The sequence below is a fragment of the Talpa occidentalis genome, unplaced genomic scaffold (assembly GCF_014898055.3).
Source record: "Talpa occidentalis isolate TD23 unplaced genomic scaffold, MPIMG_talOcc4v2.1 talOcc4.12, whole genome shotgun sequence".
Lineage (NCBI taxonomy): Eukaryota > Metazoa > Chordata > Mammalia > Eulipotyphla > Talpidae > Talpa > Talpa occidentalis.
Window position 1 is genome coordinate 62741719 of NW_023601212.1, and position 17306 is coordinate 62759024.

At 34.0% G+C, this 17306-nt stretch overlaps 1 protein-coding gene across 6 annotated transcripts in view; it reads left to right on the forward strand.

Annotated features, from left to right (window-relative positions):
• The window catches only part of KIFAP3 (kinesin associated protein 3), a 138908-nt gene that overhangs the window by 118321 nt on the left and 3281 nt on the right, over nt 1-17306 (forward strand). For 3 of the 6 annotated variants that reach the window (XM_054693486.1, XM_054693485.1, XM_054693487.1), the window contains one exon: nt 7416-7596. The exons of 2 other annotated variants lie outside the window; for them this stretch is intronic. In XM_054693486.1, coding sequence (XP_054549461.1) covers nt 7416-7542 — 127 coding nt within the window. In that variant the 3' untranslated portion in view covers nt 7543-7596. Of the gene's footprint in view, nt 1-7415; nt 7597-17306 lie in introns of those variants that run through there. One more of the 6 variants, XM_037506508.2, reaches the window with a different exon arrangement.

Here is a 17306-nt window from a genome sequence, read left to right on the forward strand (position 1 = left end):
CTTTTGATCACAGAGAAGTTTCTGTATTATTTAATAGAATTTAAAAGAGTTCAAACAATTTGATCTCTGCATTTCTAAGAACTTAAAATAATGTTATTATGAGGATCAACTGAACCGTCTTATAAATAGCTCTCTACACATATTGGAAATATTGTAATTATCTATTGAATAATCAGTGGAAATTCAAAATCATATGCATGCAAACTGAATTTTATGTATTATTTATATGCGATCTTCATACTGAGGTACAATGAAATCTCATTTATTTTCTTACTTTGCTCAAGGAAATCTCTTGGTTGAGGCATTATTTAACCCAGTCAATATATGTTAAATTATTATTAAGCCTATCTATGTGTGTTTAAACTGTAACATCATAGTTTGCATGTGAAAATAGAGGCTGAAAGAAACAATTTTAGACTGGCAGGGCTGAGGGGCTGTTCAGTAGTTTGCTTTGGTTTTTTGCAGTTTTAAATTTGCATTAGACCATTAGTTCATAATTCAGCCAAAATCCTGGATTTTAAAAGTCCACAGAAAATTTCTGCCTAAAATAAACATTAATTTCTTAAGGTTTTGGTTGTTCTTTTTAAAAAATCTTTGACAAGTGAAACTGCTTGAAAATGTTTGGTTTTGGAATATGAATAGTCTGATTCTAAATGAAATTACTGGAAAGGAATAGAAGCAATGTAGGCTTCAGTGCATATTGTGTTATTTGAAACATTCTCTAGTTTTCAAATCTGTCTACAAGCTAAGATATGTTGATTAATAATAATGGCATTTATGAAATATATTTACTGAGTGCCAGGCAATATGCTAATTGCTGTTCATTATATCCCTTGTCTAATTCTTTTTAAAAAAAAAAAAAAAGATTTATTTATTTATTTATACAAGCACTGGGTACAGTCAGAAGCGCGGGAGGATGGGAGAATTGTCTGTCGTGCCATGTGGGACCAGCTCTGGCGGCCGGGGATCGAACTGGCGCTGCAGAGGCTGTGGGCAGCTTCTCAGCCCAGCTCTTAACTGCTGCACCACCAGGGGAGGCCCACCTTGTCTAATTCTTATCTAATTAAATGTTCACAACAGTTCAAGGAAGGAGACTTTATTATTAAGAAAACTTGCCTAAGGTTATCTTTCCACCACCTTCTTTTTTAGTCCAATCAGTCTCTTTTCCTCTAACCTCCATCCTTTCTTGCTTTCTTCAGGACTTTATCATGTAATTCTTCTTTGCCCTTCTATTGTGTCATTCCTGTTTGCCTGAAAACATAATCTGGACTCTCCAAAGTTAAACTCTCTTGCCCAACATTACATCCTAGCTACTGCCCATTTCTCATTTCCCTTCATTCATCTCAAAAGATTCCTATTCACTTCAGTTTTTCCAGTCTTGTGAAAATCACCAATAATTTTAATATTGCTAAGCCCAATGGACCAGTGTTTGACCCTGCTTTTTGCACCTCCCTTCTCTCAATTCTCAAGATACCCGTTTTTCTGATTTTCCTCTTAGACCATTCTCCATTCCTTCCCAATGTTCTCTGCTAGGTATTTCTCCTGGTCACCTTTATATACTGGTTACTTCAGGGCTTCCACCTTGTTCTGTAGCCCTAACATTTGAGGGATTCATTCAAGTATACTTGCCACCTAAAGGATTTCATCTAGATTCTGTGATTTTACATACTTATCTGTAAGCTTATATTTATATCTGAGACATCTCCTCAGCACTATCCTTATCCCTCTTACTAGTTAACATATCCAGTTGATGTTTTGTAAGATTTGATTTCCCACATGCAAACAGGTCCCTCTAATCTTCCATCTTGGTAAATGTCACCACCATCTAGTAGTTCAAGGCATAAACTTTGGCTCTATCCTTGATTCCTCCCTTTTTCTCACCATTACCATCTTCCCCAGTGCAAACTATCTGCAAGTGCAAGTCCTATTTTCATTTCTAGAATCTCTCAAATTTGACTGTTTTTTTTTTTTTCAATTTCTGCTGTTGGTACTGTAGTTCAAATCACCATTGTCTATAACCTCCTAATTTTGTTGCCTTTTATTTAGTATTTTTTAACATTATAATATTGTATTTATATAATATTGTATGGTAATATTTTTTACATTATAATGCATTATAATATGATGGTAATATTACATGCCAATTACAACATTACACCCCAATAAATCGGCAAAGCTTTAAAAAATTTGAGCTATGTCGATAAAGTTTTATTTTTTTTTTTTTTTTTATTTACTTGTTTATTTATTTATTTTTTTTTTTTAAATATTAAATTTTATTTTTATATTCCCCCATACAATTGCAAACGCCCCATTCTGACCCCAATCCTTCCCCCCCCGCCCCCCACCCCCCAAAAAGTGTCTCTGGTTCATAGTTTTTTTGTTGATTTTGATTTTCACTTTCTTATATTCATTTTCCTGGTCCCTTATTTAAGTTTTCTAGATTCCTGCTATGAGTGAGACCATCCGGTATTTTTCTTTTTCTTTTTGGCTTATTTCGCTGAGCATGATCCCTTCCAGCGCCATCCATGTTGCTGCAAATTGCATGTGTTTATCTTTTTGAATGCTGAGTAATATTCCATGGTATATATGTACCACATCTTCTTGATCCAGTCATCTATTTTTGGGCATTTGGGTTGTTTCCAAAGCTTAGCTATTGTAAACAGTGCTGCTATAAACATAGGAGTGCAGGTGCTCTTTGGAATTGATGTTTCTGTGTCCTTTGGGTAAATACCTAGGAGTGGAATTGCTGGATCATATGGAAGCTCTATGTTTAGTAGGTCCAGAAATCTCCACACAGCTCTCCATAGTGGTTGGACCAGTTTGCACTCCCACCAACAGTGCACAAGAGTTCCTTTTTCTCCACATCCTCGCCAACATTTGTTGTTGCTAGTTTTTTTAATATGTGCCATTCTCACTGGTGTGAGATGGTATCTCATGGTAGTTTTGATTTGCATTTCCCTGATTACAAGTGATGTTGAACATTTTTTCATATGTCTGTTGGCCATTTTCATTTCCTCTTCAGAGAAGTTTCTTTTTAGCTCTTCTGCCCATTTTTTGACTGGATTATTTTCTTTGTTGTTGCTGAGTCTCATCAGCTCTTTGCAGATTTTTGTGATCAGTCCTTTATCATTAGTGTTGGGTGCAAAAATGTTCTCCCAGTTGGTGGGGTTTCTCTTTGTTTTTGTTATTGTCTCTTTTGCTGTGCAGAAGCTCTTTAATTTGATGTAGTCCCAGCTGTTTATCTTTCTCTTCACTATCACTGCTTTGGGTGATGTGTCTGTAAAGATGTCTTTGATGTGCAAATCCCGTAGTGTTTCGCCTATATTTCCTTCTATGTATTTTATGGTTTCAGGTCTTATGTCTAGTTCTTTAATCCATTTTGAGTTGATTTTTGTGTATGGTGTGAGGTAGTGGTCAAGCTTCATTCTTTTGCATGTAGCGACCCAGTTTTCCCAGCACCATTTATTGAACAAACTTTCTTTGCTCCAATGCATAGTCTTTGCTCCTTTGTCAAAGATTAGTTGACCATAAATCTGTGGGTTTATTTCTGGATTTTCTATTCGATTCCATTGGTCTGTATGTCTGTTCTTGTTCCAATACCATGCAGTTTTGATGATTATGGCTTTGTAGTATAGTTTGAAGTCTGGGAGTGTGATGCCTCCATTTCCTTCTTTTTTTTTCAGGAGAGCTTTGGCTATTCGGGGTTTTTGGTGATTCCATATGAATTTCATCAATAATTGTTCTATTTCTTTGAAGAATGCCATTGAGATTTTGATTGGAATAGCATTGAATCTGTATATTGCTTTTGGTAGGATGGCCATTTTAATAATGTTTATTCTTCCAATCCATGAGCAGGGGATGTCTTTCCATTTCTTTGTGTCTTCTTCTATTTCTTTTAACAGTGTTTTATAGTTTTCTTTGTATAGGTCCTTTACCTCTTTTGTTAGATTTATTCCCAAATATTTGATTTTTTTTGTTTCGATAATAAAAGGGGTGGTTTTTTTGATTTCTTCTTCTTCAGATTTATTGTTTGTGTATAGGAAGGCTACTGACTTTTGCGTGTTGATTTTGTATCCTGCCACTTTACTGAATTGATTGATGAGTTGAATTAGTTTTTCTGTGGAGATTTTGGGGTTCTCTATGTATATTATCATATCATCCGCAAATAGTGATAGTTTGACTTCTTCTTTTCCTATTTGGATTCCTTGGATGTCTTTCTCTTGTCTTATTGCTCTGCCTAGGACTTCCAGTATTATATTGAAAAGCAGTGGTGAGAGTGGACATCCTTGTCTTGTTCCAGATCTTAATGGAATTGCTTTCAGCTTTTCACCATTGAGAATGATACTGGCTGTTGGCTTGTCATAGATGGCCTTTATGATGTTGAGGTATGTTCCTTGTATCCCAAGAATTTCAAGGGCTTTTATCATGAATGGGTGTTGCACTTTGTCGAAAGCTTTCTCAGCATCTATTGATATTATCATATGGTTTTTATATTTCTTTTTGTTGATGTGTTGGATAACGTTGATTGATTTTCGGATGTTAAACCATCCTTGTGCCCCTGGAATGAATCCAACTTGGTCGTGGTGAATTATCTTATGGATACATTGTTGGATTCTGATAGCTAAAATTTTATTGAGGATTTTTGCATCAGTGTTCATTAGGGAGATTGGCCTATAGTTTTCCTTTTTTGTGTTGTCCTTATTCGGTTTTGGTATTAGTGTAATATTGGCTTCATAGAACGTGTTTGGTATTGTCCCTTCCTTCTCAATTTTTTGGAAGAGTTTGTGAAGGATAGGCACTAATTCGTCTCTGAATGTTTGGTAGAATTCATTTGTAAATCCATCAGGTCCTGGGCTTTTGTTTTTGGGGAGGTTTTTGATTACCATTTCAATTTCACTAATTGTAATTGGTCTGTTTAGGTGTTCTATTTCTTCTTTATCTAGCTTTGGGTGATTGTAGAGTTGTAGGAATTTGTCCATCTCCTCTAGATTGTTGAACTTGTTTCCATATAACTGTTCATAGTAGTTACTGATTATTCTTTTGATTTCTGCTGTGTCCGTTGTGATTTCTCCTCTTTCATTTATGATTCTGTGTATTTGTGCTTTCTCCCTTTTTTCCTTTGTGAGCCTGGCTAGGGGTTTGTCTATTTTATTTATTTTTTCAAAGAACCAGCTCTTGGTTTCATTGATCTTTTGGATTGTTTTTTTAGTTTCAATTTCATTTATTTCTGCTTTGGTTTTTATTATTTCTTTTCTTCTACTGGTTCTGGGGTTTTTTTGTTGTTCTTTTTCTAGATCTTTGAGCTTCGAGATTAGGTTGTTTCTTTGAGTTCTTTCTTGTTTTTTGATGTGAGCTTCTATTGCTATATATTTTCCTCTTATTACTGCTTTTGCTGCATCCCATACATTTAGGATATTGGTGTCCTCCTTGTCATTCAATTCAAAGAATTTTTTAATTTCTTCTTTGATCTCCTCGTTAGTCCAGTGGTCTTCCAGTAGTGTGGCTTTTAATCTCCATGAGGTAGGATAGTTCCTTGCCTTCTTTTTATGATTTATTTCTAGTTTGATGCCTTCGTGGTCAGAAAAGATGGTTGGTATGATTTCAATCTTGGTGTATCTGTTGATGTTTGTCTTGTGCCCCAGTATGTGATCGATCCTGGAGAATGATCCGTGTGCGCTTGAGAAAAATGTGTACTCCGTTTTTTTTGGGTTTAGTGTTCTATAGATGTCTGTTAAGCCCAAATGCTCTAGGTCCTTATTTAGAGCTTTAGTTTCTTTACTTATTTTTTGTCTTGTTGATCTATCCATTGTTGATAGTGGTGTGTTGAAGTCTCCCACTACATATGTGTTTTCTCTGATGTCTGTTTTCAGAGAGGACAACAGTTGTCTGATATATTTTGGTGCTCTTTCGTTTGGTGAGTATATGTTAATGAGTGTTATTTCTTCTTGAAGTATTGTCCCCTTAATCATAATGTAGTGACCATTGGGGTCTCTTTTTATTTTTTTGAGTTTGAAGTCTGTTTTATCTGATATAAGTATAGCTGTTCCTGCTTTCTTTTTTGGCCCATTTGCTTGTAGGATTGTTTTCCATCCTTTGACTTTGAGCCTATTTTTATCTTTTGTAGCTAAATGTGTTTCCTGGAGACAGCAAAAGGTTGGGTTTTGTTTCTTAATCCAGGCTGCAACTCTGTGTCTTTTTATTGAAGAGTTTAGTCCATTTACATTTAGAGTTAATATTGATATGTTAGCATCTGTATTTGCCATTATGTTTGTCTTTCGATAAAGTTTTAGATAAAAAAGTAAATAGATTATAGATTTGTATCTTCTATTTGACAAAAAAATCACATTATAATTGGAACACAACTTCTGAAATTATATAAGCTGTTTAATGAAATGTTGCACTTTGATCTGTTAATACACTAGGGTTTAGTTCATTATATCAATAAGTACTTTGGAAGAATTAGTCCAAACAGCTGTTTGTAGTGGATTTGTAATAGAGATATTGCCTTTTTAGAAAAACAATGTCCTACAAAACAGAATTTGAGTAATTGTAGATTTAAAAAGAGAATTTGTATCAAAGAGTTTGATGTAAATGTTATTTCCAGTCCCTCCTGTCTGTTGGGCAAAGGTTTATGGAGTAGAAAATCAACTTTAAATTTAGATTAAATTAGATTAGATAACCTCAAGGGAACAGCAACAAAATATTTTGATCTCAGAGCTTCTTTTAACACTGATATCATAGCTATTGATGAATCTCAAAACTTTTGTGTTATACATTGCAACAGATTTGTTAAAATGCATCAGGTTTTCTCATTTTTAAATATAAAGACAACAAACCACCATTGATGGTTATTTGGAAATGGAGATAATGTCTGTGGTTAAAGGAATTAATTATAGACCATAATCCTATAGATTTACCTGTAGAAATCTTAGGCCAATGTACAGTTTTTCAGTAGTAACACAAATCTGTTGGTAATCTCATACCTGATTAGTGCCTCTTTCAACTAATAAAATTCAGACCTATCTCAGAGAGACAAAAATGCTACTTCGTTTTTATACTTAGGAAGAGTGACTATAATTTACTAAACTTTACATGTTTGTTGTTGGTGAATGTAAAATCTACATATATCTTTGTTGGTTCTTAATGTATTTAGCTACATATTTAAGCCACTTATTTCTATTGCCTCATATCAGGCTAGACAGACACAGTCAACACATGCTATCTTGGGCCTTTGATTAAGTTAAAGATCTTAAATAAGTAAATCTTTTGAATAGACTTATAAATAGCACAAGTAATGATTTTCTGAATATTGTCTCTTGTGGAGATATATGTTAGCAGTCAATCTCAAATACATACTCATATTTTAAGCCTCTTTGCTTAGCTTTATCTAAAGTTGATACATCCCACTTTTTCAGAAATTCTTTCCATTTCAGGTTTTTCCAGCCAAAAACAAAGCACCTTCATATTGGCCTCTCAGAAATTAACAGACAAAGCAATCTTAAAAAGGAATCCAGATTTGTGTGGACAGTATCAAGTGGCTAATTTAGAACCCCTCAAATGTGAAAGGATGGGAGGAGGCTTCTATGAACATAGTTAGGCAAGTAAATTTTTAAATTGCAACTGTAACTTAAAAATGACATCTTTTCAAATTGATACAAGGAACCTCATAAGGCCATATATTTACATAGGCTTTCAAACTTCATGCTGAGATGTCTTTTGAGGTGGTAAATAAAAAGGAATTCTTAAACAGCTCAAAAGTTTTTTTTAAGTTTCTTGGTTTTAAGAACTTAAATATTGGACTATTGCAATTTAATTTATTCTCTGTATATACTAAGGGGGAAAAAGAAACTACTACAACAGTTGCATCTTGCCTTTTCCCCAAAGTCTACACGAGGAAGGCACTATTTGCATTAAGCAAGCACCATAGTCATTTTAAATAAATCAGTTTGTAATCCTTCCTTGCCCTGCATACTTGACATAACTAAAATAGATACACCTTTGTGCTAGTTTCAAATGCTGCCTAAAACTCTGTACTGCCTGTATCTCAAAAAATGTTGGTGCATTCCCATATCCCTGAAGAATTCTCATAGTTGCCTAGCTTTGCTTTTATAATTGGCAGGTTGGCACAACCTTGAAACAATAGACATCACAGAATGAAAATACTAGACCCTAAACTCTCATGACCACTATCATTGTCAAAGAGAAGCCAACACTGTAGCAGTAAAACCTGAAGAAAGAAAATGTCAAGGTAGGAAGTGATTTTTGTGAAATAAACTAAAATCTTTACCTGTAATTTACTGCTTTCAAATTAAATTCACCAAATATAAAGTTGAAAAAACATGTAGAGACTTCCCCAGTATTTTTTCATCCCTACAGGTATTGTGTCATTTGCATCAATCATGACATAATAGCTGAATGTTTTAATTGAATAACCTTATTTATACAAGCAATCTGATCTAACTACAGTAAAAGAAACGTGATTGGCTATGGCATTATTTTAGTACAACAACATTTGCCTGTGTGTAGGCATAAATAGCTATAAAATATGTAAGAGCCCTACAAAGCACAGTAGAAAGCATGAGTAAAAACCATAACAAATGTGGCAGCATATCTCTTAAATGTCTAGCTATATGACAAGAACCAGAATTTATTAGCTATTTTTAGAGAAGGCTCTATCATATTCATATAAGAATAACAACACCAGGGCCTCCCTGATGGCTCGGAAGATAAAGTCTCAACTATCAAGCTATCGCCAGCCACTTCAACATGAGTTAGATCCCCGACCAGGGAGTTAACCCACATGGCACAGCAGACCTCTCCTTTCCTGTCTGCTGCTCCTCTCAGCAGTGTATTTCAGTAGATTCAACTGTTCTGCTCCCCACTCTGTCTCTGGTGAATCGCTCACCTCCTGTACCTCTGGCTTACACCCTAGTTCTTGTATGCAATAAATAAAAATGTATCTTTTTTTAAAAAAAAGGATGACATCAAATATGTACAACTATAAGAGTCTCCATACTATTCTTGTAAAAGACTGAAATGCTCTCAATGCAGAGAGATGTTAAAAGGAATCGCTGTCTTATTTCGTCAAAAAGAAAAGAAAAGAAATCCTAACAAAGTTATCGCTATAAACTGAAAGAGCTTATATCAGTAGAAGCAGAAATCACATCCAGATATTCTGGTCCGGAAATCATTGCTCCTCACTAACTGGAATAAAATTCAAAAGTTGTTAAGAAATTTGTGAGTAAGTTAGTTATGCTGAATTTAATAAACACAATTGTGTGTCCTTACATTAAGGGAGAAAAATGCCCAGGTGCATCAGTGATAGGGGGGAAAAAAAGTATGGTATTTCCTTGTTGCTTTAAAAGTAACAATTTTTATTTAAAATATGATAATATGGGATAAGTCAGAAAAATCACTGTTCAAACTATCTATTTCTGCATTCCATTTTACACCACATTTGCTTAGTGTCAATGCAGTGTGTTTATTCCTGAAGGGTGCTTAGCCCCATTTGAGAAGAGAATTATAGAACAACCTTGTTTGATCATCAGAAAACTACAATCTAGTTGATCAGAATGACTTGTCCATATCTTGACAATCTTAAATTAGCTTTACCTAAGTAGAAAATGAACTTATCTTTTTTTTTTCTATAGAACCACAATAAAACATTCTCAAGGACTAAAAGAGCTTAAGAGTAGAGATTTACTTTAGTACCTGTTATTCTTTTAAAAGCATGATGGTGTATTATACTGTGTACCTAGCTCCTAGATGCTCTAAAAAACACTAACAATGGAGTATTTGGTGTGTATTGATTACTGAAAGTACTATATTAGTGGCTGAAAGTACTAATGTAACAGTGCCCAACCTAGTTTTTAAAATATTATTTAATTCCAGGAAATGCCTTTTTTTTGGTTGGTTATTTAAAATAATAAATTTATTTAAAATCAAATTTTTAATCTTTTGTTGCTTAGCTACCTAAAACATACAAATTTAATTTGATAAGTTTTTATTTTGTATACTTGTACCATCAAACTTAGAAAATATTAATTTGATTTTACTGTAAAAAATTTCATTTATCAACCAACATTTGATTTTTATTATCCAGAGGTAATTTGTTGATTATTTAGCCTAAAATTGAGACAAATGAGTAAACTATGACATAAATTGGAAACTATACATTAAGTTTCTTATATTTGATAAGATTTTTGACCTCACATAAGGTAGTAAAAGAAAGTAAAAAGTCCCAAGAGTATATCAAAATATTCCCAAATTGTATTATTTACTTAAAGACTTTAGGTACTGTAAGTTTTTAACAGAAGCTTACCATTGACTTTTCATTTACAAGATACTGATAAGTCAGTAGGGGTAGCATACTATATTACCTCTTTGATTATGTCCATATGTCAGATTTCTGCTTTATAAAGAAAGATGGGGAGTTGATAAAGCCTATTTTGTATAGTCCTCATGGTTAATTTTAGATTCTATTCCATCTCTTGAACTTGTTCATTTTTATAGTGTAGTATAACTTTAAGATTCTGGTTGGTGCATAAATTACAATAACTGACAGTCATTATTCATATCTTAACTGGACTGAAAGTTTTTAGTACTAGCATTAACTTTTGAATTATGTTCGAGGTCTTAGACTTTACAGCATGTTTAGTTTCTTTTCATTTCTTATTAGTATTTTTCAGAACTTAATAGTCTCCTGCTCCCACCTCCAACAAGAACTCTCTTCTCTGTTCAACATCAGAAACATTTTCCTCTTTGGCATGTGCTTTCTAGTTCCCCAAGCAGTATAAGCAAATTGGAAAGTTCAGCTGTCATTCTTGGAAGGTCATAGATCACACTAGCAGCCTGAGTAATCCAAGAGGTTTTAAGTATCATAGCATTTAGTTTAAAGTGAAATTTGCTCTGACAGGGCTGGCAGACCAATAGGAAAAAGAAATATTTGTGCTTGGAGAAGTGCATATGTAGAGACCAAGAGTATAACTGATGGCTGGAAGTGATTTCAGTCTAAAAAAACAAATCATTAAGAGAGTGCACAGGGGTAAAATACACAGTTCATATTTTAAAGAGTCTCAAAATGAACCAGCAACTAAGGTTAGCATTACATAGTAATTAGCAGTGGTGTTCAGGTTTTAACTCACTCAGTACCAGACAATATGGTTAAACTATCATTGTGAAAACATTGCTACATATATTATAGTCTCTACTTTAAGACTACAGCAGTAATTTTTGTACCTTAAAAAACCAAGGTATTATGACAGATTATATAAATGTTGAACCAGTAACAGACAAACAATTATTCAAAGGAGGTGCTAATGACTCAGTTTATTGACTTAGGGGTTACTTAAGCAGCTCAGTAAGTTCTCTTAACATTTGGTGGTGTGAAATGAGGCATTGCTTGATATTATAGAACTACCAATTTTAAGTCCTTGTACTTAATTGAAGGACTGTAAGTAAAAATTACTAGATGGTATACTTTCATTTTAAAAATGCTATAGAATGTTTGAAATCATTATAGTTTTGAGTAAATATTCACTTTAGCTTGATATTCAGATGTGACAGTTTCCTTTCGGCACCTACTAGGGTATATTTTTGGTTAATTGCTACAAATAAAGAAAAAGAAAATATCTTTTAATAGCTCTGGTTATTCCTCTTAAGTCATTGTTCACTTAATGAAAGCCTATTTTGAGTCACAGAAATATAAGGTTTATAAGTTCCTCCCTTGAATGTGTAGAACAGATCATGAGGGTAAAATGGAAAGCACTTTCTGCAAGATGGTAGGCTAAGCTGACTTGGAAGGTGGGCAAAATATAAACAAAACTTACACTTCATGGCCAAATCCATAAGAAAACACCTGAAAAATACCACACACGTACAGTAAAAGAACCATTCACAAAAACACTGAACTGGATGTGGATTGTATGGTACAGGAGGATGGAACTGAATTCTCTGTTAAGCCAGGAATTTCAAAAGGCTACATTTTTCTCATCAGCTAAAAAGAGGACTAGTTGATTTTAATTCACCAGCCCAGAGAAGTAGCCAAAACTTAACTTTTGTCCAAGACCCTGGTTTGGGAAGGAAGACACCCATGAGAAAGAAATCCTAAGTTTTCTCCAGGCATATAAATGGGATCAGAATTTGTACTATGCATCTCACTGAGGGAACCCCAAGTCAAGAAATTATTAAAATCACTTCAAAACAGTGAGATTCCCCAAGACCTTGATACAGTATAAACAAATACAGATTATCTCTGTAGAAATATTTTCACAGCTTAAGAGCCAAAGACAGGACCAAAAAAAATTAGAAATTAAAAAAAAAACTAAAATCGAACACAATAAAAATATACCAGGCTCTTGAAGAAGGACTATCATGAGTGAGAACTGCCAGGTGCAACAGTAAGAGAATTAGGACACCTTCGTTAGACAATAGAAGAATCTCAATGAGACTGTTTTGTTTGTTTTTTTTAACGAGAAAAACTTAAATGGGGGATAATATGAAAAAGTACCAACTTTAACATCTCCACATAAAAAATATAATTATTAAAATAGTTTCTGGGTTTGGATTAAACAATAGATCAAGATGTATAGTAAGAGAAGTGTAAATTCAATGATATTAGAAGAGCATTAGTGAATGGAATTTCTTTACCATTTGGAATAAATCAATGTCTATTTTATACATGCTTCCTCCGTCATTAGTACAAATTAGTTTTTATCTGAAGCATCTCAGTATAGTAACTAAATTGAAATGGTCTGTCCCCAAGGTGGTATTCTTTCCCTCTTAGAACTGACAGATGTCTTTTTTTAAAAAAATTTTTTAATGAATTCCATATGAGTACTTTAAATACTCATATTTGTTCTTATTTAAATAGCTTAAATACTTCCCATTACTCTATCATTTGTCCTTCACTTTGGCAAAATATACCTTAGTTTTATTTCACTTAAAATATGATTCTTTAAGACTCTTTAGGCATTTAGTTTTATCATAAAAGGAAAATTGATAATCATGCGTATAGAAGATTGAGTAAAAGAAATCTAAATGGAAAGTGACAGAAAAACTTGATATATGTTGGGGAAACTTGTTTAAAAAATTGCTTAACTGTGCTCATTTTCCCAAGTAATACATAAGTTCAAATTCAGAGTAATAAGTAACACCTTTGAGCAATCAAGTATATTTACTACATGTAAACTTATAGAAACAAGATGCGATTGACAGAGTCAATGAAAATTTTAGAAACTATCCTATAATAGTGGTACTTTAATATGCACATGTATCACATTTTCAGTGTCCAACACAATCAGTATCTTTTATCATTCCTGTAAGTCCCACATTCACAAAACTTCTTTGCATATGAATAGTATTCCTACTTAGTTTGAACTAAATTATCTCATATTTATAAAATAAAGACATTGATCATATGAGAAAGCAATAGAAACCACATTCTGCTGAGTGGTTTATGCTGAGATGTATGCTAAGTTTAAATCTGATAAAACTTGCTTTAAAACTTTGTAAAAATACACTTAGTGATAAGACAAGTTCTCCATCTAGTGGTTGGTCCATGAATTACAGCCCTAATACATCACTACTTCATCTTTCTAAAACACAGAAATAAGCCTTTCCTCCTCTTAAAAAGTGTTAACAATGTTCCAAAAGTATATTCTTAGCATGGCATGTGAAGAGTTTTCAAAAATATCCCAACTTCCCTTTCTAACTTTATCAACTTCCACTTGCTTACATCATAAACCTAGTATTCTAACCTTGGCAATCCATTTGCTTTTCTTCATCCCGTCTCTCTTGCTCAGGCTGCCAATTACCAGGAATTCTATCTTCACCTGTGAAGTCCTACTTGTTCTTTGCTATTCATCCATGCATACAATCAAATACTCTTTAATGCCTACTCCATGTAAGATACAGTACAGATGATAACTATACAGCAATAAATAAGACAGGCCTTTCCCTTCTTGGTGCTTATATTCTAATAGGAAATAAAGATGGGGATAAACCCAAAATATGTCAGGAAATGACAAATGCATTAAAATTAAAATATTTTCTGTGAACTCTTGTCCCTGAGAGACTTCTATGTAGCAATTTGTATATACCTCTAGTATATTCTCACATATTAAATATTTAATCCTATTCTTTTGTAACAATTTATAAATATACTAAAGTAATACAATATCATATTAAAATAAGAATGTTTTCCCATTTTAATTGCCTCCTATCACTGTCGAGGGATTGTCTTATTATTGCCTTCCCAGCACCACATCTTTTTTTAACATTGAATCTCAACACTGTACTTAACACGTTGGAGAAACTCATGTACTATTTGAATGGGTGAATGGATGGATATATAAAGGATAACTATCATGTTGACCTAAATTTCCTATGACAAATCTTAAGCTGAAATTACTCCAATGATCAACTTCCAATCTACGCAGATAGGAAGATAAATATACTGATTTTAATTTGTGATCATTATATTGGAATATTTGATTGAAATAATTGCTGCACTGGAAAGATATTATTTCATAGAGTTACATTAGAAACTATCATTTCATAGTTTTATAATATCCTGGAAAGCTTCCTCCCAAGAATTTAGCGCATGTTAGGGCCTTTAATTTAATGCCCCAAGAATTCCAGATTGCAGATTCCACAAAGATAGGGTAGTAAGGCATCACTATTTCCTATTTACATTTTGTGATAAAGGATTTTGTCTAGGGGAAAATAGAATTCCCAAAGAAACACACAAAGTAAAAAGATGAAATTTAACATGATAGTTAAAAGAGAATATGTGTTGTGTCTGTGTGTACACACACAGCAAAATACACATATACGTTCAATGTCAGCCACATTATGGCAATGACAACTTTAAAAAATTGTTTAGGATCAATAGAGATTTCACCTACATTAGACAGTCAAAAATATAACTCATTGTATTCTGTACTGATTTCACACTACACCATACTATCACATTATTTTCAAGTTCATCATTTTAAGATCAATGCTGAAAAAATCAAAGTAATTTTAGAAGGCATATAAGATGGTAAAGATTTTAGAGACCATGTCACAAGGATATGTTAAATGAGGCTTGTGAGACAGTTGTACTAAAGAAGAATTAGACTTTTTGTGAGTTCCAGAGCTCAATTCTAGGAATAATAGAATAATAGATTAGTTAGAACTTAAGAACTTTTAGAAAGCTAGAACTTTCTAACCCTTTGATCTGCCATAAATAGAATGACTGCCTTAACAATGTAGGGAGCACTCCATTTCTAGAGGTATTTGTTGTGAATGGAAGTGGAGACTAGATAATTTCTAAAACTGTTTCTAAATCAAAGATTGTTTGAGCCTATGAAGAGAGAATTTGATTTGAATTTATTTTTTTTTTGTAACATCCACTAATGTATTCGTTATTTGCTTCCTATTTACATTGCTGGCTTGGGAACTTCAAAGAAGAAAGACTTGTGTTGTTTTTATTTAATTTTAATAAAATAATGATAATGCTTTTCACTTATGCAGCACTTTTCATCCCAGGATTTCAAAGTGCTTTACAAATATGCACTAATTAAGCCTCACAAACAGCCAGAGGTAGGTGATTTTCTTCCCTTTATACAGGAATGTCAGCTCGACCAGAGAAATTCAGTAGGAACCTCAGAGTGCCTGGGATTCCTTCTGGCTGCTATACCCCTTGTAATGTGCTGCATGGGAAGCTTCACTTGTCATGTCCAGATTTTTTCTTTTTCCTCTACGAATCATGTCAAGTTTAGAATTCTGATGAATGCTGTTAAAAATTTGTTTGAAGCCTTGTAAATATTACGGAAAATTCAGTCTTCTGCTTGGTGAATACTAATTAGATATCTAAACATTTATTTAGAAATAAAATCTAGATGTGCTTATATTATTTGTTGTTGAATTTTAAATGCAGGTTTTTTATTATGAAGAACTTGCCATTTTTCTTTTAGGTACCCCAAAATCATTGTTCTTAGGACATAAACAAGAGCACATAGGTTTTCATGGCCTGAACTTTCCTAGCTATCTTTTCACAAAACAATCAGTAACCATTTTATAAAATACTTTCAAGAAGAGATACTGCATTTTTGATTTTTCTACTTTAAAGTTCTAAAATATGACATCTAGACATTAAAGATAGAGGTTTAACTTTGTTATGTATTGTCACCATGACTACTACATAAGAAGTGGTCTAGTGGTGGCATATTCTGACCTAGAGAGAGACACCACTTTTTCTTAATGTAAGTTAAGGGCAGCAGGGAGAGACTATTCACCTACAGAGAAACAATGGAGTGTTGGATCAAATCCCAATAGAAATACACAAACTCTTACCTGAACCAAATAACCATACAGGATAAGAGCAAGTATAGCATGTCACAACTTAGTTGCCCTTGGTTCTGAGGACATAGAAGTTTCTTTTATACTGTTTGAGCTAAACTGAGTCTCACTGGATCAGGAAAATGCATTTTGTCCCAACACTGTCTTTTTATATTTATGGTTTCTCTCCCCTTCAAAAGATCTTAAAGACTCTATGATTCTATTTAAAGGAAAACACACTAGTAGGCCCTGTGTTTTGAAGCAGATTCTGCGTAAGCAAGGCTGCATCTTTATCCCAGGAAAAAAAGTAGAGTAAGTGTCCACATATCCCAAATGAATAGCTACAGGTTTTGTTACAGGGCAGGGAGAGGGGCAGCCCAAACCCCGCAAACCTGCCTATTCTACATAGGGTTCTGCCATCCGCCGCATTAACACAAAACATGAGACTTTAATGGGAAGGAACTTTAATACAGTTAGGAAACAATACAGGAAAGGCAAAGAATATAGTTTCTAAATCAAGCACCCAAAGTTACCTGTCCCCTCCTGGGTAAAAGTCCACTCAAGCAGGATTGGCCCAGATCAAGGCCCCAAAAACTGCCACAGGTCTAAAGCACCTTCCAGTGGGGACCCTCAAAAAATAATCAGAAACAACCAGACAAGTCTGAAGGAAAAGAGCAAAATCAAAATCAAGATAAAAGCTGCCACTGTCACCTCCCCACGGGTCTCACCCACATCTGTGTCACCCAGTCCACGACCAAAAGACAAGCGCAATTTCTTCACATGTCTCTAGGCTCCATGTGCCTCCTCCAGGTCTCCTTCTGGCTCCATCCTGCTTCCTTCCTCAGTCTCCTCTGCAGCTTCTTCTCTCCCTGCTTAGCTCCACCCTCCCTTGGGTAGGGCAGGAAACCTGGAACCTCCCCCTTTCCTGGGGACCACCCTGTTACAGTTTTAGCATCCTAAAAAGCCCAGTTTCTCACTATATT